The 26,584-nt window shown below is 51.2% G+C and overlaps 12 protein-coding genes across 12 annotated transcripts; 7 read left to right on the forward strand and 5 right to left on the reverse strand.

Annotated features, from left to right (window-relative positions):
• Positions 1 to 80: 80 nt before the first annotated feature.
• Positions 81 to 1,231, forward strand: BD324DRAFT_612246 (cytochrome b-c1 complex subunit 8). Its single transcript, XM_022014373.1, has 6 exons — positions 81 to 197; positions 258 to 268; positions 385 to 439; positions 578 to 691; positions 902 to 932; positions 1,036 to 1,231. Exons 1-6 carry the CDS (start codon positions 86 to 88, stop codon positions 1,106 to 1,108), a joined length of 396 nt encoding a protein of 131 aa, XP_021874516.1. The 5' UTR covers positions 81 to 85; the 3' UTR covers positions 1,109 to 1,231.
• Positions 1,232 to 1,239: 8 nt separating this feature from the next.
• BD324DRAFT_612247 (hypothetical protein) lies at positions 1,240 to 2,828 on the forward strand. Its single transcript, XM_022014374.1, has 5 exons — positions 1,240 to 1,820; positions 1,889 to 2,286; positions 2,348 to 2,552; positions 2,609 to 2,722; positions 2,776 to 2,828. The coding sequence occupies exons 1-5, from the start codon at positions 1,536 to 1,538 to the stop codon at positions 2,779 to 2,781; spliced, it is 1,008 nt and encodes a 335-aa protein (XP_021874517.1). The 5' UTR covers positions 1,240 to 1,535; the 3' UTR covers positions 2,782 to 2,828.
• A 51-nt stretch (positions 2,829 to 2,879) lies between these two features.
• On the reverse strand, positions 2,880 to 3,937 carry BD324DRAFT_647745 (S-adenosyl-L-methionine-dependent methyltransferase; the record flags this gene model as incomplete). The annotated part of the gene is made up of 4 exons (XM_022017712.1): positions 2,880 to 3,068; positions 3,117 to 3,547; positions 3,606 to 3,712; positions 3,768 to 3,937. The coding sequence occupies 4 exons, from the start codon at positions 3,935 to 3,937 to the stop codon at positions 2,880 to 2,882; spliced, it is 897 nt and encodes a 298-aa protein (XP_021874518.1).
• Positions 3,938 to 4,695: 758 nt separating this feature from the next.
• BD324DRAFT_574538 (phospholipase B) lies at positions 4,696 to 6,968 on the forward strand (the record flags this gene model as incomplete). The annotated part of the gene is made up of 5 exons (XM_022013066.1): positions 4,696 to 5,099; positions 5,157 to 5,331; positions 5,436 to 6,074; positions 6,126 to 6,485; positions 6,537 to 6,968. 5 exons carry the CDS (start codon positions 4,696 to 4,698, stop codon positions 6,966 to 6,968), a joined length of 2,010 nt encoding a protein of 669 aa, XP_021874519.1.
• A 617-nt stretch (positions 6,969 to 7,585) lies between these two features.
• BD324DRAFT_678261 (hypothetical protein) lies at positions 7,586 to 10,685 on the forward strand (the record flags this gene model as incomplete). Its single annotated transcript, XM_022018982.1, has 5 exons — positions 7,586 to 8,243; positions 8,302 to 8,451; positions 8,501 to 8,643; positions 8,697 to 10,301; positions 10,348 to 10,685. The coding sequence occupies 5 exons, from the start codon at positions 7,586 to 7,588 to the stop codon at positions 10,429 to 10,431; spliced, it is 2,640 nt and encodes an 879-aa protein (XP_021874520.1). The 3' UTR covers positions 10,432 to 10,685.
• Positions 10,686 to 11,195: 510 nt separating this feature from the next.
• BD324DRAFT_612254 (mitochondrial import receptor subunit tom40) lies at positions 11,196 to 14,205 on the reverse strand. The gene is made up of 16 exons (XM_022014375.1): positions 13,665 to 14,205; positions 13,553 to 13,593; positions 13,414 to 13,496; positions 13,298 to 13,362; positions 13,171 to 13,249; positions 13,056 to 13,123; positions 12,893 to 13,002; positions 12,777 to 12,840; positions 12,548 to 12,728; positions 12,380 to 12,492; positions 12,235 to 12,321; positions 12,000 to 12,195; positions 11,869 to 11,949; positions 11,583 to 11,827; positions 11,493 to 11,530; positions 11,196 to 11,434 (listed from the first exon to the last, which is right to left on the reverse strand). The coding sequence occupies exons 1-16, from the start codon at positions 14,137 to 14,139 to the stop codon at positions 11,384 to 11,386; spliced, it is 1,977 nt and encodes a 658-aa protein (XP_021874521.1). The 5' UTR covers positions 14,140 to 14,205; the 3' UTR covers positions 11,196 to 11,383.
• Positions 14,206 to 14,316: 111 nt separating this feature from the next.
• Positions 14,317 to 16,584, reverse strand: BD324DRAFT_575162 (DNA photolyase, FAD-binding/Cryptochrome; the record flags this gene model as incomplete). Its single annotated transcript, XM_022013109.1, has 12 exons — positions 14,317 to 14,556; positions 14,604 to 14,630; positions 14,679 to 14,730; positions 14,774 to 14,804; positions 14,854 to 14,922; positions 14,971 to 15,130; positions 15,190 to 15,216; positions 15,266 to 15,544; positions 15,596 to 15,801; positions 15,855 to 16,143; positions 16,204 to 16,361; positions 16,419 to 16,584. 12 exons carry the CDS (start codon positions 16,582 to 16,584, stop codon positions 14,317 to 14,319), a joined length of 1,704 nt encoding a protein of 567 aa, XP_021874522.1.
• Positions 16,585 to 17,157: 573 nt separating this feature from the next.
• BD324DRAFT_612273 (hypothetical protein) lies at positions 17,158 to 18,889 on the reverse strand. The gene is made up of 10 exons (XM_022014376.1): positions 18,619 to 18,889; positions 18,423 to 18,557; positions 18,302 to 18,366; positions 18,199 to 18,251; positions 18,126 to 18,142; positions 17,992 to 18,066; positions 17,746 to 17,923; positions 17,607 to 17,691; positions 17,299 to 17,550; positions 17,158 to 17,241 (listed from the first exon to the last, which is right to left on the reverse strand). Exons 1-10 carry the CDS (start codon positions 18,823 to 18,825, stop codon positions 17,199 to 17,201), a joined length of 1,110 nt encoding a protein of 369 aa, XP_021874523.1. The 5' UTR covers positions 18,826 to 18,889; the 3' UTR covers positions 17,158 to 17,198.
• Positions 18,890 to 18,984: 95 nt separating this feature from the next.
• Positions 18,985 to 21,275, reverse strand: BD324DRAFT_678265 (hypothetical protein). Its single transcript, XM_022018983.1, has 5 exons — positions 20,573 to 21,275; positions 20,432 to 20,520; positions 20,355 to 20,387; positions 19,322 to 20,311; positions 18,985 to 19,266 (listed from the first exon to the last, which is right to left on the reverse strand). The coding sequence occupies exons 1-5, from the start codon at positions 21,194 to 21,196 to the stop codon at positions 19,176 to 19,178; spliced, it is 1,827 nt and encodes a 608-aa protein (XP_021874524.1). The 5' UTR covers positions 21,197 to 21,275; the 3' UTR covers positions 18,985 to 19,175.
• Positions 21,276 to 21,394: 119 nt separating this feature from the next.
• BD324DRAFT_612284 (hypothetical protein) lies at positions 21,395 to 22,733 on the forward strand. Its single transcript, XM_022014377.1, has 6 exons — positions 21,395 to 21,986; positions 22,046 to 22,129; positions 22,180 to 22,279; positions 22,328 to 22,406; positions 22,462 to 22,544; positions 22,595 to 22,733. The coding sequence occupies exons 1-6, from the start codon at positions 21,405 to 21,407 to the stop codon at positions 22,648 to 22,650; spliced, it is 984 nt and encodes a 327-aa protein (XP_021874525.1). The 5' UTR covers positions 21,395 to 21,404; the 3' UTR covers positions 22,651 to 22,733.
• A 261-nt stretch (positions 22,734 to 22,994) lies between these two features.
• On the forward strand, positions 22,995 to 25,078 carry BD324DRAFT_612287 (chaperonin 10-like protein). The gene is made up of 11 exons (XM_022014378.1): positions 22,995 to 23,138; positions 23,220 to 23,451; positions 23,506 to 23,672; positions 23,728 to 23,755; positions 23,807 to 23,901; positions 23,953 to 23,967; positions 24,015 to 24,096; positions 24,137 to 24,152; positions 24,202 to 24,376; positions 24,429 to 24,828; positions 24,880 to 25,078. The coding sequence occupies exons 1-11, from the start codon at positions 23,090 to 23,092 to the stop codon at positions 24,944 to 24,946; spliced, it is 1,326 nt and encodes a 441-aa protein (XP_021874526.1). The 5' UTR covers positions 22,995 to 23,089; the 3' UTR covers positions 24,947 to 25,078.
• Positions 25,079 to 25,115: 37 nt separating this feature from the next.
• Positions 25,116 to 26,579, forward strand: BD324DRAFT_612294 (putative ADP-ribosylation-like factor). Its single transcript, XM_022014379.1, has 7 exons — positions 25,116 to 25,213; positions 25,272 to 25,332; positions 25,391 to 25,501; positions 25,567 to 25,583; positions 25,652 to 25,797; positions 25,851 to 25,931; positions 26,086 to 26,579. Exons 1-7 carry the CDS (start codon positions 25,210 to 25,212, stop codon positions 26,260 to 26,262), a joined length of 597 nt encoding a protein of 198 aa, XP_021874527.1. The 5' UTR covers positions 25,116 to 25,209; the 3' UTR covers positions 26,263 to 26,579.
• Positions 26,580 to 26,584: the final 5 nt, after the last annotated feature.

Genomic DNA, 26,584 nt, shown 5'->3' on the forward strand with positions numbered 1-26,584 from the left:
CTGGTTGGGACTCAGCCTGTGAAATCATGTGCCACTCTCGGCGTTTTCTTTCATTTCGCCGCCCCCCGCCGGCTGGGACAGGGCTATGAGATCAAGCACCATAGCAGCAGCAGTATCCTTGCTTGATCGAGTTGTTGATACATCGACACATAACACAATGAGGTCCTCCCAGATTAGCATGAGCGGAATGCCTACGGGTGAGTGAATCGTCATGACCATGAAGAAGGAGAGTTCAGCTGATTCGATCGATACAATAGGCAAGTCCTACGTGAGTGATGTATTCTATCTTGCTCTCTCCACGGGAGGTGGATTTGGGAGATGAGCAGCGGCGCCAGGACGAGGACGACGGACAACCGCAAGACATGTACTGATGATTGCCGATAGATGGGCTGGTGGGGATCCATGGGAGGTCCGAAGCAAAAGGGAATCGTCACCTACAGTCAGTCCTAAGTCAAACGCAAGTATCAAGACGCTGATCTTTCCCTTCTACTACATCTCGCCTCTGTCTCTTCTTCGCTTCTTCGACTCGACCTTCTCCGCTCCTCTCCGCCGATATCTGACCCCCCGTGCCCCACAGGTGTCTCACCGTACCGTCAGCGAGCTTTCCAAGGAGTAATCAGTGGATGGATCTTCAACGGCACCAGGAGGTTAATCCAACAATCGGCTTACTTCCTCGTCCCATTGTCAATAGGTGAGTCAAGGTGGAGCAGTTTGCTATGGACTGGAAGCTTCTGCGGATCACGAGCGTCCCGCATCGATGCTTGAGAAATGAGAAAGATAGCATAATCGCATATTCAGGCATCATCAGCCTTGAAATGGAGACTTGCATGTGCCATGCTTGGGCTTGCCTGCCGCAGAGGATCGACATGGTTCACCAGACGCATGCTGACATTCTTCCTAGGCTATGGAGTTTACTCATGGGGAAGTAAAAAGTGCGTAGAGCAGACGACCTCGGTGTGACATGTGGCTTCGTTCCACCTCTGTGGCATCCTCCCCTCCGTTTTTCATCGTTCATTTTGCTGATGTTATGTTCAGGTACGCTTACAACAATTCGAAAGAGGGGCATCATGCCATGCACATGGCTGAGCACGCGGCAGCAAACCACTAGATCCAGAGCGGAGGTGGTTGTAGCATGCATGATTGGCCAAGAACGCAGCAACAGCCGTCTCGAATCTCGGGCCGTATTCGATATTGATCCCGTTTCAATGTTTCATTTTGAGGGTTCTCGGGCAGTTGCACCTACCTTGTTGTTGCAACTTGTTAATCCTCTCATCATTCATTCTCCGTGAACTTTCCGTATACATTATTGGCGGAAACGTGTCGTGCCTCGACTACTTGAAGACCATCTTTGCAAACGACCGGCACTGACGCTTGGACGACATCTCGCTCGTTCGTTAGATATTCTCGTCGCGATCGCGAGCCATTCAACCAACTCCTTGGCTTATTGTAACTGAGCATCGTCAGCTGTCTCATCACCTGGGCTCAACCTCCTCTCTCTGCATCTCGAGGGCTCTCCTCCGCTCATTTCCATCACCATGGCCGCCGTATCATCCTCCAATCCCATCACCTCCGCCGCCCCTTCCTCAAACCCCATCACGTCCGTTGCTCCTCAGACCTATGCTCCTCAGCCATTATACGCGACCAACCAACAGCTTCTCTCTCGTCTCAATCTCGACCTACGTGGCCGAGTCTTCCCAGTTGACCGGGAGACGCTGATGCTCTTACCGGAGAGCGTCTTGTTGGGTCTGTTTCCTCAAGGGTTGATATTGTCAAAACCCGCTTCTTGGGAAGGTGCAGATGATGGAGTCTTCACAGTGGATGTGAGTACATGAACGATGACCTTGATGGCATGCGCACTTTGCTGACGCTCTTCCCGTTCCTCCCTCAGTTTGATCCCGACTGCTTTGAATATATCCTCAACTTTTGGGCAACAGCCCAAGCTCATTTCTACGGATCAGCCACTACACCAGACCTCTTCCATGCCCAGGCTTCCATCCCTTCTACACCTGGCGATCCGACGACTGATCAATCTTCCAACCCGCTCCTCTCGAAACAAGCCATCATCGTTCTACGGGAAGAATTGGAATATTTCAGTATCACTCAACCTGGAGGTCTGGCCAAAACAGACATAAACACGGGTTTGGGAAACGACGAGCTCAGAGCCATGAAAGCCAACTGTGGAAAAGCTTTGGCTGAACGAAAGCTCATCTTTGCGGCGTTGCAACGAAACGTGAATAAGGAGAACAACTTGGCAGAACAACATCTCATCGATATGCTCTGTATGAGGTGGGTAAAAGAATCTAGCCCGCCCGATGGATGAGAAACTAGGCTGACGTTTGCCTCTCAGTGGATTCAATCGGGAAGACGAATGGGGATTCAGAGCTTGCGAACCGAATCGCAACATTATTTCGTCCATGGCCTTGGTCCTGTTGAAGACCGGCATCATACATCCTGGCCAACCTGAAGCTCCTCCCGGTACCACAGTGCCTTTCATTGATCATCCTCAGATGGCAACGGCCCAGAAATTGTTGTTATTCTGGAGGAAGCCAGCGGTAAGTCGTATGGGTGGTTGAAGTGTACTCCAGTGTGCTGACGAGCATGTCTCTAGAGAAAATGCTGGTGGGATGGTGTAGAGGTTGATGTTCCAAAGTCAATGAAGAGCAAGGAGACCATGAAAGTCAAGGTGTGGGCGAGGAGAGTATGGACCTTGGAGCTGTCCTTGGTGAGTCGTTCAAACCGCACTGGATCAGTTTTTGGCTCACAGAATACTCGCAGATTTGATCGGTTTCGGCTTGGCGTGGCTCTTTGTCAGTCTGCATCTCACATGTATATATATACCTATGGCTCATACATGCATTTTCACTCACTATCACGGATCCTCAAGGCTTGCGTCCACGGGCAATGAGGCAAGAAGGATACTTTGCTGGATCCTCCCATACGGGGAGCTTGCCTCGAATCTCTGCATGCACGTCGGTGAAACCGTACTTTTTGAGAAAGTCGGTGATGGAATCGACAGAGAAAGCTGCGTGAAAGTGGTTGGGAGCGTTGACGGATCCGCCTTCGAGTTTCTGGACACGAGGGATTGAGCTTTGACCCAGTGGATGAGGACGACTCACCTTGCCACGTTCTAGTTCATCATCGTGGGCGTTGCTATGCCCACCGTGATGGTGCGCATGATCATGGCCTCCTTCATCTTCATTCTTTGCGAATTCCGTGATGACGAACCAGCCCCCCTGGTTCAGCAAACCCACAACGCCAGCCATGAACCCATCGAGATTGTCTACATGATGTAAAACCAAGTTGGCCACAGCGATGTCGAACCGAGCTCTTGGAGGGGCAAGCTTTCGTTCCTGTTCCGACTTCGTAGGTGAGAACATTTCTTTCCCATCTTGAAAATCCTTCGGAGAGTCTTCAGAGAGAGCATGGAGTGAGTAGGTCGTTTTTGGTGGAAGTCGATCTGAAAAGGCGAGAAGCATCGACGTGGAAGTATCTATGGCATGCACCGATGCGAATGATTCGGCGTAGAGCTTCGTCACTGCTCCAGCACCTGATCCATTATCTCTATTAGGTGATGGTGGAGGAAAGAAAGGACATTGATGACTCACCACAACCAATCTCGATGAGAGACATGGTAGATACTTGTTCAGGGGTGATATCTGCACCTTGCAGTGTGTGAAGGACGGATTCGTGAGATTTGAGAGCTGTCTCTTTCCTGCAAGGCACAGAATGAGATGAGCTTGAGGATATCATGCGCAGGGCAGACTCACATGCCGGGAAATTGGAGATAATCCTCGCCAGACCAATTATCTACCCCATGGCCATGCGAATGACCGTGGCCATGATGGTGACCATGACCTTGGGCATGACCATGGGCATGAGCGTGTCGATCATGGTGGTGGTGGTGCTCGGTATCTCTGTGATTCTCTTCTAAGCTCATCGTGTCCAGAGTGAAAAAACTCTTCGTTCTTTCGGTGGTGTCGACTATATCCTCATCCTCTGCCGGCCGCAGATGATCGCCATGACGGAAGCCGATTCGGCGGCCGAAGCGGGGCGGCGCGTGATAGGGGCATTTCAGGCACGTGGAAGATCAATTGGCTGTCTATGCATAGCTGCTGCTCGTATGCGATCAGCCCCAGCAGTGGATAGCTGCTCAAGCGCAAGTGTGATCTTCTCTGAGGCCACATCGATAACAAGATGACCTAGCTTACATCTTGGCTGACGCAGCTATGCAAAGCTTTTATGCCGCTCTCCGCGCTCGTATAACGACAGCCTTCTTCTACTTCTTTTTTACATCATCAAATCAATCACATCCCGTGAACTGAACCTGACCTTGTAGACTTTGTGCGGCGCCCGTAGACGAAACGACATACGCATGCTTGGAACATTGATCACTTGTCTATACATTGACGATACGACACTCTAGCATCTATTCTGCGCAGACACGACTGCCTTGACGAGGAAGACATCATCATCATCATCATCATCATCTTTTACTCTTGGCGACTTGGGTCCTTCTTGGGTCTCCTTTGATAGATTCTTTCAACATCCGCGCGCGACCTCGGTCTTCATCGCCTCTGCATATAGCATATATATCTTTGGGGATTAGAAATCACTTCATACTCTCTGTTTCTCTGTGCCCGGCATTCGCGTCCCCCAAGGCATCCATCCCTACAGCATCTCTCTCGCATTCACATCATGACACAGCTTCCATCACTTCTCACCCTTTTGCCGCTGCTGGCTTGTCTCGTCACGACTCCCTTGGCTTCCGGTACAACTCTCGGTCGCGCACAACTCGGCTCAGCGGTCATATCAGAGCTACATGAACGGGAGGAAGAGCTTGCACCACTTGCTCGGGCCATCGCTCTCGCCAAACGAGACCCAACAGGCGGATACCAGCCGTACGAAGTATCATGTCCAAGTGACATTACCTGGATTCGTGATGCCGATTCATTAGGTAGTGGAGAGAAAGACTACTTGTCAAAGCGGTCCCAGTACCTGTCAGCCATAAACACGATGATGTCTTCTCATGGGCTGCCCAAACCGCCTAGGACCCCGGTAATTGGAGCTGCACTGTCGGGAGGAGGATACAGGGCCATGATGTGGGTCGTGGACCTCTTGTTACACTTGACTCTTACCTGACGTTTGCCACTCAATAGCGTCGGGCTTGGCGGGGTCATGGGCACAACGAACCAGTCTAGCGAAGCCGCCTCATCTGGCGTCGGAGGCTGGTTCGACGGTCTATCGTACATGGCTGGGCTGAGTGGAGGATCATGGGGTACGGGAACCTTTATGGCGAACGACGGGATGTCACCTCTTGATTTGGTTCAGCAAGTGAGTAAAGAATAAGACCAGCATATCGTCAGCTCGTATTTAGAGCCCCAAATGGTTGACGGGCGCTTTCATATCCCCATCGCACCACGCTGACACGCCTCCAGGTCTGGGACCTCTCTTCCAACCTCGTCTTTCCCGACAGCGACCAAATAGCTTTCTACACCGATTTGGTGTCTCAAGTAGCTGCCAAGAGCTCTGAAGGCTTCCCTACTCAAATCACGGACTATTGGGCCTTAGCATTGGGCAATCATCTCCTGCCTGCTCCTTACCACCTCGACAATTCTCCAAATCTCACTTTTTCTCAACTTCCCTCTGTCGTCTCTGGATTGAACAATGCCTCCCTCCCCATGCCGATCATCATTGCCGCTGAGCGTGAACCTGGTGAAGTGGTCATTGCTGAGAATGCGACCATGTGGGAGTTCACACCATTTGAATTTGGAGCTTGGAGCATCGGGTCGGAAGACAAGACTCAAGGATATTTTACGCCTTTGGAATACCTCGGCTCGTCTCTCAACAATGGTTCTGCTAACGGGACCTGCTGGAAAGGGTTTGACCAGCTCACTTTCGTCATGGGTACTTCCTCGACCTTGTTCAATGCCATCGTCCAGAGAATCAACAGTTCAGACGCTACCGGGCTCTTGGCAAGCGCTATTCAGGCTTTGGCCGGCGCGATCAGTGATGATGATGAAGACGTAGCCAGGATCCCCAACTCCTTCGCAGGGTACCAGAACCAGACAAATCCGGTGAGCTAGGATGCCTTGTCTTTTGCGAAGCCGTGTGACTGACTGATTCAGCTCGCTGATCTCGAGTATATTACTCTGTTTGACGCCGGAACAACCAATCAAAATGTCCCCTTGGAGCCTCTCTTGGTCCCCGAGCGTAACGTTGACGCCATCATCGCGTTTGACAACTCGGCAGACACGTCCTACAATTGGCCAAATGGTTCGTCCCTGTATACAACCTACTCTCGATCCAAGGAGCAAGCTCAAATGGACAATGTGCCTCTTCGAATGCCCGCAGTGCCCAGTACGAATGGATTCGTGAACGGTGGTTGGAACACGAGACCCACGTTTTTCGGGTGTAACAGCACGGATACGCCAATTATCGTCTATATTCCTCAGTATCCGTGGAGCTATTACTCCAACACATCCACAGTGAGTTTCGAAGTGCAATTCCGGCTGCTCGCTGAACTTCTTGCTCGGCAGTATCAACTGGACTATGACAATTCCACAGCCCAATCCATGGTCATCAACGGGATGCGATCCTTCACGCTCAATGGCTCGGTTCCCACTTGGCCAAAATGTCTAGCATGCGCATTGACTGATCGAGCTTTCAACTACACGTCATCAAATAGATCGACCGAGTGTCAACAATGTTTCAATACGTGGTGCTGGGACGGTACGGACAACACGACCCAACCTAACGAGTATGCCCCGGAACTCGGTACAGTCCCTTCGTGGCTCGCCTCGAAGAGTTTGGTCAGCAACACGACCACCGTGACGAATGGTGTCAGTCCTTCTACACACTCGAGTGGTGCTGCTCATTCACTGGTCAGCGTGAGCGGCGGGCATGCGACGCTTGGAATTGCTGTGGGGCTGCTCGGGCTCATCGCGGGCGGTCTGACGATCCTAGCGTGAGCGGGGTGGGCGTGCTATCCATTTCAAATCAGACAACTGCATTTTCCGTACATGTTGGGGGCAAGGCGAGTGAACGAGTATGCATCGAGCGAGCGTGCGTAGAGTCTCGCAGCTGTGTTTGACACTTTACCCCTACAATGGATACTCTAGATTCGTTTTAAGCTTAAAATCTTGACCAGTTTCTCAAAATGCCTTGGTGGGTTGCTTTATTCATCGCTCTCTTGTGGTGTTCTTGCAGATACTCGCTGCACCATCCACGGGCATCAGACTTCCTACAGGCCCCTTCATCACGAGCATGATAGGTGGACTATGGGTAAGATATATCGTGACGGACCTACCTGTTGGAGGAGGTCTGAGCGTCAAGTGCCTGTTGCGCACAGACCTTATTCTTACAACTGGTGACGACTGTTTGGATGGGATGTCCAGTGTCTCTTGATCAACATCTCACTACTCAAAGCTGCTGTTAGCTAGACCTCGTTCCTGCCCGTCTCTGCACAATACTCATCAGCTACATTCTTTCCCATGCCCTGATACGCATTCCCAACGCAAGAACATTCACGGCTTCTAACACTGCAGGCTGATCTCTAACTCATTCATTAGCCTTGCCTACACACATCATGAGCCGATCTCATACCGCCACCAGGTCCAGGCATCATCCGCCTCCCCCGTCTCAGGGCCTTGCTCCTTCTCAGCCATCCCTATCCCACTCATCTCCCATGCCCCTGCCACCTTCGTCTCAACCTCCCCCTCCTTCTACTGCGGACCTCCAACATCCTGCTAGACTTGCCTTCCCGCCTGACTTCATGGGCTCACAGTCGCCCTCGCCTTACCCTCATTCCAAGACTCCTTGGGCGGCTGCGAGCCTTGCCGGTGGCTCTCATGCTCGACCATCACATCCGATGCCTTCTGGAGTTCGGTACTGTACCTCAGGACCTCAGTATGGTCCAATGCAGCAGACGGTCTGCGACCCATATCCTAGCCCGAGCCAAATTGACCTGTGGGCACCGACTCTCCAACCATCGAGACCTGGTCACGATACTCCTTCGTACCCTTATCATGAATACGCCATCCGTACCGATCACTATCATCCGACTCAGGTCCACCATCGTGCTCCACCTGTATCCCCTCGGGACAACCCATTGCCCACTCCTGGAACCATTCGTACAGCTTCAAGATCTGCTAGTCCCAAATCCGGTTCAGACGTCTATCGAGAGGGTAATGAACCGAGAAGACGGATCAAGACGATGGGCGAGAAGGTCATGTATGTGCTTGACGGTGAGCTGAGGGCTTTCTGCTGTTCTTGACATGATATAGAGGCTGATGCGCGCTTCAGGTATTGTCAAAGATGTTGCCGAGGTGAAAAGAAGGGTCGAAGCATCCGAGGAAGCGACCGGTCGGGTTCGTGACAATCTACATGACACTCAGGTACTCGTCAAAAGTCTGCCGTCGAAAGAGGAGACGGCAGAGTTACTCGGCGGACTTTGTGAGCTCGCAGCCGCCGCATTTAGACCCAGGGAGCTCACGAGGAGTAGTCTCCACAGCTTTCCAGGAGCAGCTCGCATCCTTGATCGAACAAATTCCGAACCAGACCCGTACCCTATTCACGAACGATCTCAACGATACTAGGCAGAAGATCATAGCTGAGATGATGGTGTCCAACAAGCTCTCATTCGAGGTGAGGGATATGAAGATCAAACCAACTTCGAGCTGTTCTCATGGATCTCACAGAGATTCAAACACACCGACTCCAAGCTGGAGAAACTGTCCGAGCTCGAGGACACGTTGTCATCGTTAAAGGAGCTCCCTGAAGCGGTGAAGAGCGTAGCGGTCTTCAAGAATGCCCTCCAAGCGATGGAAATGAAAGTCAAAGCCGCCACCTCTAGCTCCATCACTGACCGCAATATGAGGACAGAAGAATCTGAGCATGACAACTGCACGATCTCTCGTGCTGCTATCGCTCGGCTGACTAGTGCCGTCGAGGCTCTCGCCTCCAAGGTTGATCAACAACGGAATGCAGACAAGAGCGTCCTCGATCATCTTTCAACCAGGGTGTCCGACCTTGTCCGTCAAGTCTCATCGATCGCAGACATCATCGAAACGCCTAGCATGCTGCACGAACACAACGATCGATTTCAGATGCTCCAGGACCAACTGAAGGACAATCTGGCGGAAATCAAAGCGTTGAGGAGTGAGGCCGGGGCTTCAAAGGAAGGTCTGGTCGCGATCTCAGCTGCAAGCAAGTCAAAGAGGTCTGCATCGATAGACGAGTTTGGGCCGGTTCAAGTTATCACGTGTCAGACTGCCGCGAAAGAATCGCAGCATTCCTCGGCTACAGAGACTGACAGCCTCGAGTCGCGGACCAACATTGGTAGCAAACCTTCCAAGAAACGCAAGACGACACACGCGCCCGCACCTGCTACCCAATTTGCCTCGCGCTATGGAACCAGAAGCAAGAGTATCGAGATACAACAAGTGATAGAAGCTTCATTGTGCAGTTCAAACGGAGGTGAAAATCCACTGGCACCACCTTCGACTTCGCCTGCAGATTCGCTCGTCGAGAGAATCGTCACGCCACGCTCTCGAGATGGCACGTCGGAGCGACCAGTCATCATCCATGATGTTGACGAAGACACGCCTCCAAGCAACCTCGCTAGTGTCTCTCTTGAAGGTGATCATCCGATCTCGAAGCCGACATCCGACATCTATACCGCCAAGTCCTCGAAATCTCCAAGGACCAAGACCAAGTCGCCCGGTCGGCTACCCGTCATCTCGTACGACGCATCCAGAAAACGCAAAGCGCAAGCTCGTCGCAAGAACAGATCTGTACCAGCAAGGAATGTGACTTTACCTCCCACTGGTCAAAATACAAGTTTATCTCACATCCCGTCAAGTTTCAATGAATGGCTCCAGCCGGCTACCGATCAATCTCAGGGATCCCGATATAGAGGTGAGGGCCAGAATGAAGGTTTGAGGAATGGATCGGCAGCGAACACTCAAGTCACAGAAGATTTCAATCATAGTCTTGCAAGCGATGACGATCCATACATCACTTCACTTGCCGAGGCTATGAACAAGACGTATGACAACCCGGACGTTATGCTGGAAACCAGACCAGCTCAAATGGCGACTCCGTCGAAGCAGCCAAAGGCTGCGCATCAGCCACTGGGCCTCGAGTCGTATGTTACTCCTGTGCGAGACACTCAACGTCAAGTCGGGACGCAGCTTTCGCCCAACGACGCAGGTGGTCAGGGTCCTTCACCGTGGCAGTATTCGGATGGAAGAGTGCCTGAAAGTTCACACCGCACAGCAGCGATCCCTTCAGGCGATCTTCAGGTGAGCTCGACTCCCCCTCGTTAGGTCTAGTCTGATCTCATTGTAGGTCAAGACCCCCATCAGCAAAACGTCTGATCGACGGAGTGTCAGCCGTCAGCGTCTGAGCATGTTTAACCAGCTTTCCGCGTGACCCCGGCGACAGAACAGAAATACATTCGGGACATTCTGCTTCTCGACGTCCATCAAGTCCTATACCCTTGCGATACCTAGTGAACGAATACCTGAATATGACTCACTTAAGCTCATGCACACAAGACCATGTATGAAGAGATGTTTCCCTTTTACTACATTGACACGCCGCCACCCTGCCACACCACACACTGTAGTTTCACGATTTTGATCCCGCTGATTCGCTGCTGCAAAGTACAAAAAATTTCGACCTGCATCGTTTCTTTTCTTCTTTCTTCTTTTCTTCAACAAAGTCTCTTTTATTGAGGCTTCGTGCGGCAAGCCAAGGGAATCTTTGTTTCCCCAAAACAGTTGCTCCTCGTTCTCTCCAAATCATCTTTTGGTGTCAACTTCGAGTCGAGCGTCAATCCCTGGCTAGAACAACGCCCCAGACATCTTAGTTCCCAGTCTTTCGATATTCGCCCAAATTTCTAACGGAGCGAAAGCGGGTCGGTAGTCTGTACAGTCTTCTTCTGTCGTTCGTATGTAGGTCTTTAATGCCCCTATCCATGCAGCAACGATGATGGCAGCGTTGGGCATCGAGGTCGTGGATCGGTGCTCGAGAGATAACGATGTCACACTCATCATCCGCGTTGAGTTGCCATCGGACAAACAAGGAGGTCCAGCCTCAGTACTCCTTTTCCGAGCATCACCCCATAACAGCTGACAAGACCGAAACTGTAAACCTTCGCTATACGGCTCTGGAGCACTATCAAAGAGAGTTCAGAGGAGTCGTTGCATAAGTGAGATGTAGCTGAAGCCAGTTGATATCGAAAACATCTTCTTGATCCTAATCCTGTTCCCCGTCTTCTTCCGCTCAGCTTTCACTTCTTCACTCGCCCCTTTTCCATCGTGTATCTCTCTGGTGCCTCAACAACAGAACCACACCATTTTCACGTTTGATCGCCGTTCTTTTACATTCCAGCTGCCATCTGACTCAGACGTTCAGCATATTCAGGGTAGTTCTAGTGCCTAAGTCAGCCACGATCCGCCCCATGCAACTGGTTGCAAGGCCAAACTCACCTGTAGGAAAGCCTGTTGTGCTCGACTAGCGTGTTCGTCTGGTGGAGTCTCATGAGTCCAGACCACACGCATCCTCAAAACTCCACTCACAAGTAATGGCATTGACCAACTCTCCCTCTGTTCTAGCCAACTTCGCGCTCTTCTCAAACCATTCAATAGCTTGGTCAATCTTGCCTTGTTGAAGGGACAGCTGAGCCAAAGTGGCGACGGCGACATCGCAGTCGGGATCAATCTCAAGAGCTTCTTGGCAGAAGGCTTCAGCTTGACCAATGTCCTGCTTCCATTGGAATATGGCTAGCGATTTGTTGACTAGAGGAAGGACATTTCGGGGACGCCTTACAGATGTCAGCCAAAGCCAAGAGACAGACACGCTCACTTGTTCTTATCAAGTTCGAGAGCTCGATCGAATCGCTCTACACTCTCCTGGAACTTTTGTTGGTCAAGCAAGAGCTCTCCGCTGGGATCCGTTAATTCCAGGCAGCGAACGGTCTGGCACGCTCGACTCACTAGTAGTTGCTCGGTTCTCCACGATCAGGGAACTGCTTGAGAATCCTCCTAAACGCGGCCATACTGGATGCTACGCTGCCTTGCTTGTACTGCGCAACGGCATGCTGAACGTGGGTAAAGATGAATGATCCATCGAGCTCAGTAGACTTGGTGTAGTCTGTGATAGCCTTGGCAAACTCCTGCATGATAAAGTAGACTGAACACTGTCAGCAAGTGAATGGCGCGTTTGACCCACCTTGACCTCGGTGGTAATAGATGTCTGGGTCGTTGGGATTATGTCTGATAGCAGCTTCAAAGTCTCCAAAGGCACTAGCGGCGTCGCCTGGGACGCATAAGCTCTCGGCCGCATGCCCGCAAGTGAAACGGGTGCAGCAGCTCACCCAGTTCCATATGGACGGAAGCAATCTTAACCCAAGATTGCACAAATTCAGGGACCAGGTCCAGACTCTTCTGCAAGTCATCTCTAGCGCCAACGGAATCACCGATCAAGAACCTGCACAAATGCCAGGTCAGCGTCTCGGCTTGACATGGTGTGTGCTGCCGCTCACTTGTAGGTTCCCCTCATGTTGTAAGCTTCTGCTTGACCCTGCTTCCAAGAGATGCCCTGATCGATAGCCTCATTCGCAAGCGTCATGGCGTGAGCATAGTCCGCTGCTTCTTGTGCATCAAAGGCTAGCAGGAGAGTCTGATCACCCTGCGTGGAGTTCTCGGGTAGGGTAGGTTTCTCATCTGAACATAGTGAGCTTGGTATGACGGGGCGTTCGCGTCTCAGCTCACGGGGTCGGAAGGCAGACAGGTAGGATGAAATGAAGGTCGGAGATGGCAGCTTGGGTTCGCGGGTCTGCAGCGTGAGGTCAGTGGATTTGCTGGCTCTAGCCCTCAGATAGACACACGTCCAGCATCTCCTTGGCCTTCTTCGCAGCTAGGTTTTTCAGACATCTTTCGACAGAAGCAGCAGCCTGTTCATCCTGGAATCGCTCGAGGATTGTCGTGGCAGTGAAGTCTGGAAACCCATCTCAGCTGAAGAATTGATGGTGATGCAACCCAGCGACCCACCTCTGACGGCCTCTTCGAGTCTGTCCAAGTGTTCCAGAGCGGCAGCACGTCTCTTCAACGCTTTCCCGCTTGGATAACGGTCAGTATTCATCTGAATTTGGAGACGTCGACTGACTATGTGTGATCCAGTTTTAGAGCCTCATCGCAGTCCGCTACTACTTTTTCGTACTCGGGAGGAGAGAAGTTGGTGTAACCTAAGGGAAAATGAGCTGATTTCGCACAGGAAGAAGGACGTGACCCACATGCAGCTCGGTTAGAGAAGAACACAGGGTCTCGCTTGATAGATACTTCGATGGCTTTGGTATAGCTGATTGGTCGTCAGCAGCCTGTTTGAGAGTGGATAGAGTGGGAAGCTGACCATTCGACTGCCCGCTTGAAATCTTTCCTCGAGTATAGTTTGTTACCTCTGTCTTTGAGGGTCGCTCCGAGTGCATTTCGATCCTAAACGTCATGATGTTAAGTCACACATTTGGGCCCGCATAGGTCCATTCACTTACCGACTCAGACATGGCGGCCAGACCAGCTTCATCTGGCACATCTATTGTCGACGTGTCAGCGGATCGAAAGGCTGAACTGAACCGATCTTGTAGGATTTTTGTCCACTCTCACCATTCAGATGAGATGTCCCGGGTTCCTGAACATCCTCCACCTTTGCCTTTTCTGACGATTTCTTCTCAGCCAACTCTTCAGCTTTCCCCGGAATCTCCTCTACGAGCGGTCCATCATTCCCTTTCGTCTTGAGATATTCATCCTTTGCTCCTCCCTTCTTCTTCTTACTCTTCTTACTTTTCTTACTTCCGCTCGTCGAGCTTGGGCCCGGACTTGATCCTCTAGATCCAGCACCACCTCCCGAAGATGAAGATCGGGTAGAGTAAAGATAGTACCCTGCTCCAGCGGATGCTACAACCGCAGCGCCCAGTAGGATCATTCGTTGATTTTCTTCGACGAATTTCTGAGCCCGGGTGAACAGTGACGAAGGGGCTTGATTGGGCATCGGAGATGCAGCAGAAGCGGAAGGCGAGAATCGAGACGCATCTCCGAGTACCACCTTGGGGACCTGCAGTTGGGGGTCGATAGGCGCCATGATGAGCCGATGAGTCGTTTGAGCAACAAAGTGATGAAACTAATCGACTTGACAGCCAAAAAAGACGTCAGACCTCTCTCGTTCAAAACTTGTGACTCTCTCGGCAAAGTTGACAGTGGCTCAACATCGAATGTGGCACTAGGATTACACTATAAAATCGCTACATGACTGTCCTTTTCACTTGTCATCCTCCTTCTCACCCACATTCTTGTATCTGAACAGGGCTCTCTCTCTTGCTTTCTTATGATCTACTATAGGTGCAGGGTATCCAAGCTTCTTAAATTCGTTGCTCGGTAAGGAGTGGAAAGGGTCATGAATCGCCTTGCCTTTGAGGTTTTTGAGTTCCGGCACCCAATATCGAATATAATCGCCGTTGGGATCACATTTCTCTGACTGGGTCAGGGTGTTAAAGATCCTCTGTGGACGCATCAGAATAGCAGTGATACGCTGATCTATCGACTCACAAAGTATGGCTGCGGATCTGTACCAGTCTAATACACTGATCAGGCTGGATCTCCCGTCTCCCGCTCGTCACTCACACTCGCAGTCCATTGCCAACCGCCATTATTCGCTGCCAGGTCCCCATCGATACTGCGGTATTCAGTCATGGTCACAAAATAGGGTCAAGACTCACAAGCTCTGCATGAAATGTTTCTCGCCGAGACCTGTCGCAACGTTGAGCTGGGCCCTTCCATCAATAAACAATCTACTCACGCCAATCGAGCATCAAATCCTTGACCAGGAAACAAGCAGTGACCATTCTCACTCGATTCTCCATCCATCCTGAGACGTCGTCAGCGAAAGATTCGATCAAGCAGGAATATTGCTCACCTCTTGCGGCGCAAGCTCTCATAGCCGCATCGACTATCGGATACCCAGTCTTTCCATCTTTCCAGGCTTGGAGATGGTCCTCGTTGACTTCCCACTGAACATCCGCGAACTTTTCAAGGAAAGGTCTACCCATAGATACTCGTGGCCATATTGCCATGACCTAAGAGCCTTTAGATTGTTCATGAGACGTTGGGGGGGGGGGGGGGGGGGGGATCTTACGTGGTTGTAAAAATCTCTCCAAGCCACCTGAGTCATGAAATCAGCGTCATTCGGGAACGTCGCATCCTGAACCCACCTCCTGAACCCACATGCCCAAGCCAGTATCCCTGCCCGTTTCTAGACGTCCCTTACTGCCCATTGTTTTGGCTTCATTCAAAACCATACGACCGCTGATGACTCCCGAAGCGAGATATGGACTGAGCCTGGAGGAATGATCCCCGTCTACCAGGTTCCGACCGTCCTGATACACTTTCAATCGAGATTTCTTGTCATCTTCTTCCGCTCCTTCCGACAGGGGCGAAACGAGCTGAAGTTGTTGTTTCCTAGCCTTTGTATGTAAGAAGCGATGAAGTAGCTAAGCCGTGTCAGGCTATCTATCGCGAGAGCCCCCAGGGGCTATGCGTACCTCTTTTGCAGCATCCGTTCCTTCTGGCCAGAGCTTGTGCACCTCCTCTGAGTCTTTCAATTCAAAGCCCTCGACATGATCCGGGATGGGCGTAACATCGAACAGCTTGCCGAATCGCTTATCCTTCTTGAGCGAGGCGTCATTGCCCTTGGGAATATCAGACATCTCAAGATACGTCTTGTCCTTGCTCAGCAGGTCTGCCCAAGCTGAAGGACGCGGATCAGTCAAGATTCCTCTCTGTGAGAATCACGCTACTCACCCCTTTGCCATGGACTGTACACTGATAGGGGCTTCCCGGCTTTACTCATGACTTTGCCAGGAGGTACGACCAATCTGTCGTGGACAGGGACCACCTCGATCCCTTTCTCTCTGCCTCGCTTCACCGTTGCGATATCTCGGCGGAGCTCATCGATCTGGTATTCGATGTTGCAAAAGACGTGATTCGCCCCGAGCTCTGGGAAGACCTCCGTTACCAGTCTTCGAGGTATTTGAAGACGCTTGTCATAGGATTTGATATATAGCGGAATGTTGAGTTCGTCAAGTTTTGGCTGAGCGACAAAGTGACAAGGATCAGCAAATCTTGTTTGACAGCGACTGGATCGTCTCACCTTGAGCCATCGCAAGTTACGAAGAATGAAATCGATCTTCTTGCTAGACCTGTCGTGCCAAGTATAATCTCCAGGGGAAAGTACGTAGAGCACAATCAAAGGCACACCGAGCTCCTCCGCCTTCTTGCCTGCAAGCGCAAAAGCGGTATTGTCTTCGACTGAGCGGACGGACCGGACCGTCAGTATCGCGTCGTCATCGCAAGTTTCGCACTCACTTCTGACATCTTCCATCCGCATCCAGTACACCACACTGTCACCCTTTTGGACGTCCTTTTCAGATTCAGAAACCAATCTCATCAACTGGTCCAAAGGTGGATCTTCATCCACTTTGGCAGCTACTTCTGCCGTCGCGACTTTTCCCTCTGCCAAGTGTGAGCACATCCATTGCTCGTGAGAGGGAGATGGCTGTCACGTACTGATCTCGTACGCATTCTTATGCTTCTTCGTGTCCCTCGACCCAGCTACACCACCTCCTTCAGGGCTATGACTCCTCTTGGTTCCTCTGCCCGTACCCGGTTGACCTTTCGGCTTCTTTCCATCTTCTCCATCCTCGTTCATGGGAACTTCAGTTCCCTCAGCCTTGGCCTTTGCACGAGCTTTGCTAGCAGCTGCCATGTCTTCTTCTTCGTGATGTAAGTCCCAGAGACCCGCTCCTCCACTTTGACTATATCCTGATTTGTATCGAGCTTGATTGGAAGACGAGGTTTTGGGTTTCTGAGGTGAGAGAGACAGAGATTTCGAACGGGGATCCGCAAAGAGTGTCAATTGAGGCATAGACTGTCTGAGTTGCAGTCGGTACAGAGCTGTTGATACTGTGCTCAAAGCTCTGATAGACATAGGACACTGAAAGTAGCAAGCCAGCAACGCCACGAACGCTCAATAATGGTCCGATCTCCGGTTGATAAATCAGAGATCGGCACACAATTCCAACAGAATTATAAAGGGAAATAATGACGTCAGATCAAAAGCAGGTGACTAGCCCCTTTCAATGCATTCTATAGCGATGCTTTCCGGTCACTGCGAGACATATGGATCACACTGAATGGATTGGATTTAGGGTCAGCCTGGATGGATTGATACTGGGATCCTACTCACGTCTTTCCCACATTGTTCCCTGAGCTTACTAACTCCATACCCTCTACACACCGGCTCAATCCATTTTGTTCACCGTCTTTCGGCTCGAGGATCGTGTAATCATATTTCATCTTTCCCTCCTTGGCAAGTTTCGCAAGGTATGCCCCTGCTTCCGCAAATCGATGAGCGTGCTCCATGACGATGAAGCCTTGGATCTTGGCTTTCATGGAGATGAGACTGGTGTAGTTGACGAGACCATAAGGCGTTTTGGCACTGCCACAGGACATCAGGTAAAGAATTGCGCCTAAAAGCAACGGGAGTCCCCTCACCTGTAGGCACTGACGGCCCCACAAGCAATAATCCTTGCATGAGGATTGAGTCTGCCGAGAACCATGTCCAGTATCTCTCCTCCAACTGCATTCCGTCAGAGACCTTCATTTCAAACGTTTTCATGGACGCTTGGCTCACCATTGTCAAAGTAGACATCGATCAATCCTATATCCTTGAACTTCTGCTTAAAGTCTTCCGATTTGTAGTTCAAAGCGACATGACAACCCATGTCTTTCAGCATTTGGCACTTGTCGTCTGAACCAGCGATAGCGATGACTTTACATTTCGGATGGGCAAGAGCGATCTGCACGGCGATCTGCAGGAGGTGACGAGCCATTCAGCGGGGCGTTCGTTGCCTTTGTTCCATCAATCGAGTCGACCTACCAAACCAACAGACCCAGCGGCCGCAGAGACCACGACGACGTCGCCGTCCTTCAATTGACCGATGTCAAACATGCCCTGTAGAATGAATTTAGTGAACGAATTCCATAGACCAGTCCGCGTCACGATCGACGAACAACGTAAGCGGTCATCCCTGATCCGAATTTCAGTGAGCTGACATGCTGCTTCGTGGTATCCCCATGGACATACCTGAAGAGCCCAGCAGTCCAATATGATCAAAATCTCGTCCTCCCGGAGGCGTGCTTCAAATGTCTCAGTGCCGACGCCGAATTGGATCTCGTGTACGACTTACTCTCGCTTCTTGACTTCTTTGGCGGACCCTTGCCAATACTCTTGCCATCCGAGCAAGCCATAGACCTGATGAATCAAGTCGGTCGAAGATATTTCACCCAAGGGCTCGTCTCGTATCTCACCAGATCTCCCGCCTTGAGCTCATCACTCTTTGATTCTACCACTCTTCCGACCCCGATAGCTCGCATGACGGCTCCGAGTTTGACAGGTTCGATATAACTTCGAGCTTCATTGAGCCAATTTCGCATGGTCGCTTCCTATGGCAGATCATCGTCTCAGCGACCTTGTCCCTTATGAGCTCCAGAAACCTTCACTCACAATCGCGGAATATTCCACTTTGACTCTGACTTGACCATCCTGAACTAGTTCCAGATCGACAGTCTCCAATTTGAACGTCTCAGGTGTCACTGGACCCTTTTCAGGTCGTTTAGCCAGAATCAGTCGATTGTTCTTGCTCGTGTTGTTGGAGATCATGGTGATTCGAATGTCAGATGTAGAGAGAAGTCCAAGGTGAACCTCATTCATAAGCTATTTAACACTTGGCCTAGCACAGCTCGGTCATTAAATTTTTGGGTGGTACACACGAGGTTCCATTACTTTGAGCGCCCTCCCCGGGCCAGTTCAGTCATAAATCATTACCGGTGACCTCATGACTCCGGAAAAACCGGACAACCCGCTTACTCTAGCACTTTTTGATACATGTTGGAATGCATGGAACATGATTGTATGGAACAGATGGGTGTGAATGACAGACATGGTAGGAGAAATGCGTGAATTTACAGAGGGCCTGGGGTAATCATACGATGCAGTGTTGCCGGTTCGCAGCCGTACTTCTGAGATGAGTCTCGCGGGGGAGAGATGTCGCTGCACCGAGTCTAGTCATCTTCCTCATCAGGATCATTATACAGCCTTCGCCTGGCTCGACCTGCCCCTCGTCGTCCCGCTCTTCGAGGCTCATCAACGACACTGATCCGAAGGCGTCGTGAGCTAGTGTCATCCAGTACCTCAGCGAGACACTCACACATCGATCTCCTCGATCTCCCCTTCTGAAGCGCTTGAGGCACTCTGTACCGAGCCCTGGTCAGAGCCTCCATCTACGTGCCCCAAGTCCTCTTCATCGTCGATGAAACTGTCCTCATATTGCTCTGAATCTTCCCCGTCATACAGCTCATCCGAGTCATCGGGATCTTCAGGGTAATCCACATCATCTCCCAGCGCATCGACGTCCGCAACGAGGTCCAAAAGATGATCCCGTCTCTGACGGGTTTGTTGGAGATATCCTTGTAGTCGATCTTCCTCCGAATCTTCGGGTTCCGACGCCGCACGGCGGCGCCGGGCCGGAACATTTCCCGTTTCAAGCGTCCTGAGGACATCCGCCTGCCACGGCTCAGCTTCCTCGCCTCGCATGATGCGTCGGAATTGTCTATCCTCGGCTGTTGCGTCGACGACCGAGTCGGCATCACTATCGTCGCCGCCTTCTGCCATTCGCCGTCGACGTTGATCTCGTCTCCTCAAACGTCTTCTCAGAGCGGCGCCGCCTGCCTCGGCTCCCGAATTCGATGCTTCAGCCTCCGAGTCCGTGACATCGGGATCATGATAGGGATGTCCAAGATCCCACATTTCTTCCTCACTGTCGGCCATTGACTCGTGCTCGCTGAAGACAGCTCCACATCCAACACACTGATCCACGTCGATCTCTCCACCGCAGTCTCGACACCGAGAGACACTGTCATGCACATCTTTGTATCGGTAATCCTCTGTGGCGGGAGGGAACGACATGAGCCAAGGGTCATCCGCAGGCGCAGGTCGTTCTTGAGATGGCGAAGGCATGTTGGCATCGAGGCCTAGAGCCTCCAGAATACTGGCAAGACCGTACATTCTAGATGGTCGATTGACGACGGGTGCCCGGCAAGTGTGACACAGTTTTCGAAAGTGTGTGAGATCTTTGTCGGGGCCAATGTTTTCCATATGAGTGGCATAAGCTCCGGGAGAACGAAAGTAGCTGATGAAGCTAGAGAAAAGGGTCAACGAGCCTCCACAATGGAACAACTCACCATCCCTTGCAGGCAACGTGTCCGCATGTGAGACTGTGAAGATTAGATACGATTCGACCCAGCCTGATCATACTCACATATGAGGATCATTGAATGGCTCGAAACAGATCTGACAGGTGACCGCTTCAGTGAGCGCATCGTGCATCTTCTTCTTCTCTTCCATGACCTGTGGCTGATGTTTAGCTTGGATACGAGCACATTTCACTCAAGTGATTGACCTTTTGATGCTCGACATCCACACTCTTCAATGCCTGAATCTCCTCCTTCAAACCTGCGATCTGTGCATTTAGAGCTCCCGTCACCTTCTCCGTTTCCTTCCTCATATTCTTCAATTGCCGTTCCAGTAACTGTACCCTAACATCGTCTTTTGGCTTCTCCGGCACAGGATCCACTATCATCTTCTTCTTCAAATGCTTGGGAGTCGTAATGAGAGTCGGTGAAGAGTCCATGGAGGTCTCCGCACCGTTTGCTTTGGCCGCTGGGCTCAGAATAGATTTAGCTTTTGATAGAATCTTCGGCTTTCCGAAGCCTCCATAATGTCCTTCTCCGCCTTGGAAGCTGGGACCATCCCCTGTCGCCGGAGTGGCCGTGAGGTCTGCTTGAGCTGCTTGACCATCTCTCGATTTTGATCGACGTCTCTCCTTCCTCGCCCGCTTTCTCTCGTTTGAATTGAGATACTTCGATGGACCAGCTTCGGCCGTTCCTTGGGATAGGTCGAGCTCGGAGGATGCGTGCTTGCCCAAAGGCTGGGAGGGATGAGATGGAGGTCTGGGCTTGGTATAGGGTGTAGGGTGCGACTGATTTTGAGTCCGTGAAGAGTGTTTCTTATGATCTCTAGGCATCTTATTTCAGCTAGCTCGCTGAGCCAACTGGAGCCCAATGTCAGAGCCAGGAATGATAAGTCGATGATTGAAGTGAGGATGGACAGACGCTTCAAGGCGGACGGCAAAAACGCGAGTCTGAGCGTTGATATGAGTTCATGACGTGGGATTAAAGGCACGGAGCTTATCATTTAGTCCGCTCTCTGGGTGGAGGCAGTTGAAAAGTTTTATGACTTTTTCAGACACCATTCTTCACGATAGATCTCAAAGTAGCAGCGAACCGAAAAGTTTTATGACTTTTTCAGACACCATTCTTCACGATAGATCTCAAAGTAGCAGCGAACCCATACATCATTCACTTGGAATATCCATTGGCATCGTCTCAGACACCCTCAATATGGCGCACAAATCTCACAGACAAAAGGTCCTGGCAGCTCAGTTGGAGCTTGAACCACCTACCATTTCAGTCGTGTCTCCGGCCAAACGAGCTCCTCTGTCTAAACCAACACTGAGGGATGAATCGATGGATGTGGAAGACGATGAAGACGTCTTGATCTCGACTGAAGGTGTCGCTTCAACTTCTTCCATTGGAGGAGGTCTCGGGGAACCATCGTCCTCTGCTTCTGGTTTTGCACCTCTACCTGCATCTGCTCAGAGCTCAGTGCTCAAGAACGAGTTCCGACGTATCCCTATTCCACCACATCGTATGAGCCCACTCAAGCGGGAATGGGTGAATCTCTATACACCTATGGTTGAAATGCTTGGACTGCAAGTCAGGATGAATATCAAACGGAGAGCTGTGGAGCTCAAGGTGGGCGACCGCTGGCACTGAGCAGCCCCTGAGCACCAAAGACTGACTAGCTTTCCCAGACTTCTGGTCACACTGTCGATTCTGGCGCTGTGCAGAAAGGAGCCGATTTCGTCAAGGCGTTCGCACTAGGTTTCGAAGTCAATGTGAGCTACTCTTGGGAAAGTATTCCCAGCTCTTGCTAATAAGTCTGTAGGACGCACTAGCCCTACTTCGTCTGGATGATATTTACCTTGACTCATTCGAGATCAAAGACGTCAAAACCCTACACGGAGATCACCTGTCCCGAGCTATAGGCAAGTTGCTGACATGATGTCGGAGCTCGGAGCTGATACCACTATCAGGTCGTATCGCAGGTGAAGGAGGCAAAGTCAAGTTTTCGATCGAAAACGCAAGTAGGACCCGTATAGTTCTCGCCGAGACGTGAGCTGGGGCGTGGCCATCATTCACGACGAATATAGCTGAGCCGTTTCCTCAGACATGTTCATATTCTTGGTTCCGTGCAAAATATCAAGATCGCTCGTGATGCCATTTCATCCTTGATTCTCGGATCTCCACCTGGTGAGTAATGAGCCCGACCCGTCACACGACATGTCTGACATGGTGGTCAGGCAAGGTGTATGCGCATCTCAAAGCCGTTGGAGCGAGGATGAAGCAGCGATTCTGATTGGCATTCTGATTTTGGGCAATGTGATATCTTTCCACCAGTGTATCAAACCATGTATGTCTATGCTGTGCCCCAAATCGCCGGCATGAAGAGCATGCCAAGGTTTAGGAGGTAGCTGAATGATGCGGAATACCTCCTCGTCATGTTCTAGCTGCTGGTCATATCTCAGGTCAATTGTGAGCTGTCCTTGAGTGCACCAAATGGTGTGGTCCAGCTATGAGATAAGTCGACCAATACGCCACGATACAAAAAGCTTCAATACGCCACTAGACCTTTACCTTTCATTTCGCTGGAATCGCTTCCAAGCTTATTAACATTTCGAAACAGTGCATGACGTCAGAACGATCTCGGGAATGTTGGATGACATGTTTTGAACTGCTGGGATTGAAGAGGCGAGAGTCCCCAGCGCTGTTCTGTTCTCAACCTCACACCGTTCACCATGCAATACGTATCAAACAAAGTACAAGATGCCATGGGTCCAGTCCCAAGTGAGTGGAAAGTCGCCCACGCCCCCCGCCGGCAGTCTCCAGCCCGCTCCCCACCTTCGACACGCTGACCATCCTTTGCAGCGGCGACCAAGCCGGAATACAAGCATCGTGAAGATGGCTCGACGATGCGAGCTCTAGCTTGGTTCGGCAACAAGGACGTCAGAATGGTCGATGCTCCTATTCCCGATATATCTGAAGACAAGGATGTCATCATCAAGGTCACGGGGACGACCATCTGTGGATCAGACTTGCACTTGTACCATTCAGAAATGCTGGCATTACAAAAAGGGGATATCTTAGGACACGAGTTCATGTGGGTCCAGTGTACTGTTTGAGCCTTGGTGTACGGTTGACGCGCCTGTTCAAGGGGCATCATCGATCGTGTCGGACCCGCCGTCAAGACGTTGACACCTGGAGACAAAGTCGTCGTCTCGTTTCAGGTAGCTTGTGGAACCTGCAAGTTTTGTCAGAAGAAGTGGTCATCCATGTGCGACAAGACGAACAACTCATCTCTCATGGCTAGCATGTACGGTCGTGCGTGGGGAATCCGGTCGCATTTTCTTTAGACTCCTGCTGACGTGTATTTCAGAACGTGATGCGGGATTCTTTGGATACGGGTCAGGTTCATGCGATTCCTTCCTCCGACTAGCATTGCTGACGGTCACCAGGCACATGACGGGTGGATTCCCTGGAGGTCAAGCTGAATACGTCCGCATCCCTTTCGGGGAGGTCAATTGCCTCAAAGTGCCTCCTGGTGTCTCTGGTAAGTTACATTTCCGCTCGGCGAAGTATAGCATCTGATGATCTTCGACAGACGAGCAAGTTCTCTGTGAGCTCATGTCTGCTTCGCGATATTAGTAGTCTGACACACGGCAGACCTTTCGGATGTACTGCCCACGTCATACCACTCCATCATGGACACTCGCGTCGAAAAGGGAGATATTGTCGGTGTCTGGGGGTGAGTGCAAAATGCCATTCTGACCTGACTATCGGGGCAGTCTTGGTCCAATCGGCGTGGGTTTTCTCTTCGCAGAACCCCTGATCTGGCTAACAGTTACGGCAGCAAGCATGTGTCCGATGGGCTCTCCTCAAAGGGGCCTCCAAAGTCTACGCCATCGACAAAGTTCCCAGTCGACTCGCAATGGCTCAACGCGCTGATGGACAAGTCATCCCTGTGGATTTCAGCAAAGTCGATGTGATCAAGACTATTCAAGACGAGGTCCCCTCTGGCTTGGACGGTGTGTAATTTGAACCACCAATAAAACCGATCAGAGCTCATGTCGTGCCCAGTCTGCATCGACTCCACCACGTTCCACGAGCCCAAGACTATGCTTCACAAGGTCGAAAAGGCTCTCATGCTCGAAACCGACGTCTCCGAAACTCCTAACGAGATGATCGTTCTCGCCAAGAAGTTTGGGCGAATCGGTCTCATCGGGGTATACAGTGGCTTTACAAACCACTTCAATATTGGTGCTTTGATGGAAAAGGGAATCCGTTTTATCGGGAACGGACAAGCTCCCGTCCATCTCTACTGGCAGGAAATCCTCAACGAGTATATCGTGACTGGCAAATTTGACGTCACCTCCATTGTCACACACCGTGTCGATATTGAGGACTTTCCAGAGCTCTACAAGCAATTTGACAAGCGTGTAGCGGGTGTATCCAAGGTGTTTGTACAGACCAAAGCGAGGTGAGTGCAGGGCCAGTGCCGCCCATGACAAGCGCTCATTTCGTCCTGTAGCGAGGCACCTGGACAAGGATTCCCTCAATTGAGCAAAGTGTCGGATTGGGCGGATGAGGTGATGTAGAGTTACCAAGTCGTCGAGTTGAGAGTCCTAGTCGCAGTGGATCAGTCAGCTCGAGTCGCAGTTCAGTCTATCTATCGTGACCTCTTCTTATGTATCAAAGAAAAATTGTGCTTGTGCCACATTGCCACTAAGGTCATCGGGCAGTCCACGCGTGAGATTCGGCTGGTCGGAGTGTTGATCTTTGTGCGTTTTGGCGTTACATCCCGTATCGAGAGGCCAAGGGAGTTCGGTCCCTTATAGCCTCACCGCAGCGCCCCCTAATAATGGGTGAGTTGATCTAAGATCTACTGCATCGCCTCACCTATTGATCATCGCTCGCGCTCAGGTCTCCTCACCATCATTCGCAAGAACAAGGCGAAATCCAAAGAGATGAGGATTCTCTTCTTGTGAGCCCAGTCGCTGGACAGAGCTTCTGTCATACGTGAGGGCTCACGACCCATCAAGAGGTCTGGATAATGCTGGCAAGACGACCATTTTGAAGAAACTCAATGACGAGGATATTTCTGGGATCAGTCCAACCTTAGGATTCAATATCAAAACGTTTGTAAGGGATGGGTGAGCTTTCTTCCTTCCCTGCAAATCCCGAAATGAACCGATGCTGAAGATATGAGGGATTCAAGATACACACTCAACATCTGTAAGGACGTGACATGATGTCCCCCCCTTCTCAGGCTTGTCTTTCTGACGAGGTGGTTGCTGCTGCAGGGGATGTAGGCGGTCAACGAACGCTTCGACCTTACTGGCGTAATTACTTTGAATCGACAGACGCTATCGTTTGGGTCGTAGACTCCTCCGACAGATTAAGGATATCAGATTGCAAGGATGAGCTGAGGGGTCTCTTACAGGAAGAAGTGAGCCTCCAATTTCATGGCGGTTTGTCCCGTTGATGACCATTTTCGGCCAGAGACTCGCAGGTGCGACCCTGTTGGTCTTTGCGAATAAACAGGATCTATCAGGATCAATGACGTTACATGAGATTCGTCAGGTGAGGCGAGTCGGGGCCTCCCTCCTACCAAGGACTTTCCTTCCCATCCCAGTCCTACCCTCATTGTTCTCGATGAAAACTGGAATGGCCTAACCTTGAATGGTATGTGCATCGAGCTAACTTTGTGTATTATTTTCTATTCTCCCCCGTTCAGGCCCTCGAACTCGACCTGGTCCAATCTCATAAATGGCTCATTCATCCTTGTTCAGCTTATACGGCGGAGGGTCTAGACTCAGGGATTGACTGGGTCGTCAAGCAGGTCGCGGGAAGACTGTACTGGAGTGGTATACAGGCGTCGCCTGTGAACCCAGTGCAAGAGGTCAATATATGAGAAACCGATCCCAAGCGTTCTTCCCCCAAAGGCCGAAAGCATCGCCGACACTGCACAAAGGTGGTCCAGTTATCGATCTCGTACGCCTGTCACCCTTCGCGACTCGTAACGATCCGGGACTATCGTGAATATCGACGACCTCCCATGCTTCCCCTGTGCACCGTCCTCGATGATTGGGTCCATTGCGGGTCCAAGGAAAATGGTCTGGGCGCAGTCATAAGGAGACAGCGAATCTCGGCCTGCCAGTCGATCTACATACCGAAGAAGTGAGATGCATGGGAATGACGTCTTCACTAGTCGCAGATGCAGATAGCAGTCATGC

Source organism: Kockovaella imperatae (assembly GCF_002102565.1).
Source record: "Kockovaella imperatae strain NRRL Y-17943 chromosome Unknown BD324scaffold_1, whole genome shotgun sequence".
In the NCBI taxonomy this organism is placed as follows: Eukaryota; Fungi; Basidiomycota; class Tremellomycetes; order Tremellales; family Cuniculitremaceae; genus Kockovaella; species Kockovaella imperatae.

Coding starts and splice junctions, on each gene's coding strand:
- BD324DRAFT_612246 (XM_022014373.1), top strand. CDS start 86: ATGAGATCAAGCACCATAGCAGCAGCAGTATCCTTGCTTGATCGAGTT. Junction 440..577: donor AAAGGGAATCGTCACCTACA/GTCAGTCCTAAG, acceptor CGTGCCCCACAG/GTGTCTCACCGTACCGTCAG. Junction 933..1,035: donor TACTCATGGGGAAGTAAAAA/GTGCGTAGAGCA, acceptor TGTTATGTTCAG/GTACGCTTACAACAATTCGA.
- BD324DRAFT_612247 (XM_022014374.1), top strand. CDS start 1,536: ATGGCCGCCGTATCATCCTCCAATCCCATCACCTCCGCCGCCCCTTCC. Junction 1,821..1,888: donor ATGGAGTCTTCACAGTGGAT/GTGAGTACATGA, acceptor TTCCTCCCTCAG/TTTGATCCCGACTGCTTTGA. Junction 2,553..2,608: donor TATTCTGGAGGAAGCCAGCG/GTAAGTCGTATG, acceptor GCATGTCTCTAG/AGAAAATGCTGGTGGGATGG.
- BD324DRAFT_612254 (XM_022014375.1), bottom strand. CDS start 14,139: ATGGCGCCTATCGACCCCCAACTGCAGGTCCCCAAGGTGGTACTCGGA. Junction 13,497..13,552: donor TGGCCGCCATGTCTGAGTCG/GTAAGTGAATGG, acceptor CATGACGTTTAG/GATCGAAATGCACTCGGAGC. Junction 13,003..13,055: donor ACTCGAAGAGGCCGTCAGAG/GTGGGTCGCTGG, acceptor ATGGGTTTCCAG/ACTTCACTGCCACGACAATC.
- BD324DRAFT_612273 (XM_022014376.1), bottom strand. CDS start 18,825: ATGAATGAGGTTCACCTTGGACTTCTCTCTACATCTGACATTCGAATC. Junction 17,924..17,991: donor CCGCTGGGTCTGTTGGTTTG/GTAGGTCGACTC, acceptor CACCTCCTGCAG/ATCGCCGTGCAGATCGCTCT. Junction 17,692..17,745: donor CGATGTCTACTTTGACAATG/GTGAGCCAAGCG, acceptor GACGGAATGCAG/TTGGAGGAGAGATACTGGAC.
- BD324DRAFT_678265 (XM_022018983.1), bottom strand. CDS start 21,196: ATGCCTAGAGATCATAAGAAACACTCTTCACGGACTCAAAATCAGTCG. Junction 20,388..20,431: donor CCATTCAATGATCCTCATAT/GTGAGTATGATC, acceptor TAATCTTCACAG/TCTCACATGCGGACACGTTG. Junction 20,312..20,354: donor CACGTTGCCTGCAAGGGATG/GTGAGTTGTTCC, acceptor CCTTTTCTCTAG/CTTCATCAGCTACTTTCGTT.
- BD324DRAFT_612284 (XM_022014377.1), top strand. CDS start 21,405: ATGACTTTTTCAGACACCATTCTTCACGATAGATCTCAAAGTAGCAGC. Junction 21,987..22,045: donor GGAGAGCTGTGGAGCTCAAG/GTGGGCGACCGC, acceptor TAGCTTTCCCAG/ACTTCTGGTCACACTGTCGA. Junction 22,407..22,461: donor CGTATAGTTCTCGCCGAGAC/GTGAGCTGGGGC, acceptor CCGTTTCCTCAG/ACATGTTCATATTCTTGGTT.
- BD324DRAFT_612287 (XM_022014378.1), top strand. CDS start 23,090: ATGCAATACGTATCAAACAAAGTACAAGATGCCATGGGTCCAGTCCCA. Junction 23,452..23,505: donor ATCTTAGGACACGAGTTCAT/GTGGGTCCAGTG, acceptor CGCCTGTTCAAG/GGGCATCATCGATCGTGTCG. Junction 23,673..23,727: donor CATGGCTAGCATGTACGGTC/GTGCGTGGGGAA, acceptor CGTGTATTTCAG/AACGTGATGCGGGATTCTTT.
- BD324DRAFT_612294 (XM_022014379.1), top strand. Junction 25,333..25,390: donor GAGATGAGGATTCTCTTCTT/GTGAGCCCAGTC, acceptor CGACCCATCAAG/AGGTCTGGATAATGCTGGCA. Junction 25,932..26,085: donor CGTTACATGAGATTCGTCAG/GTGAGGCGAGTC, acceptor TCCCCCGTTCAG/GCCCTCGAACTCGACCTGGT.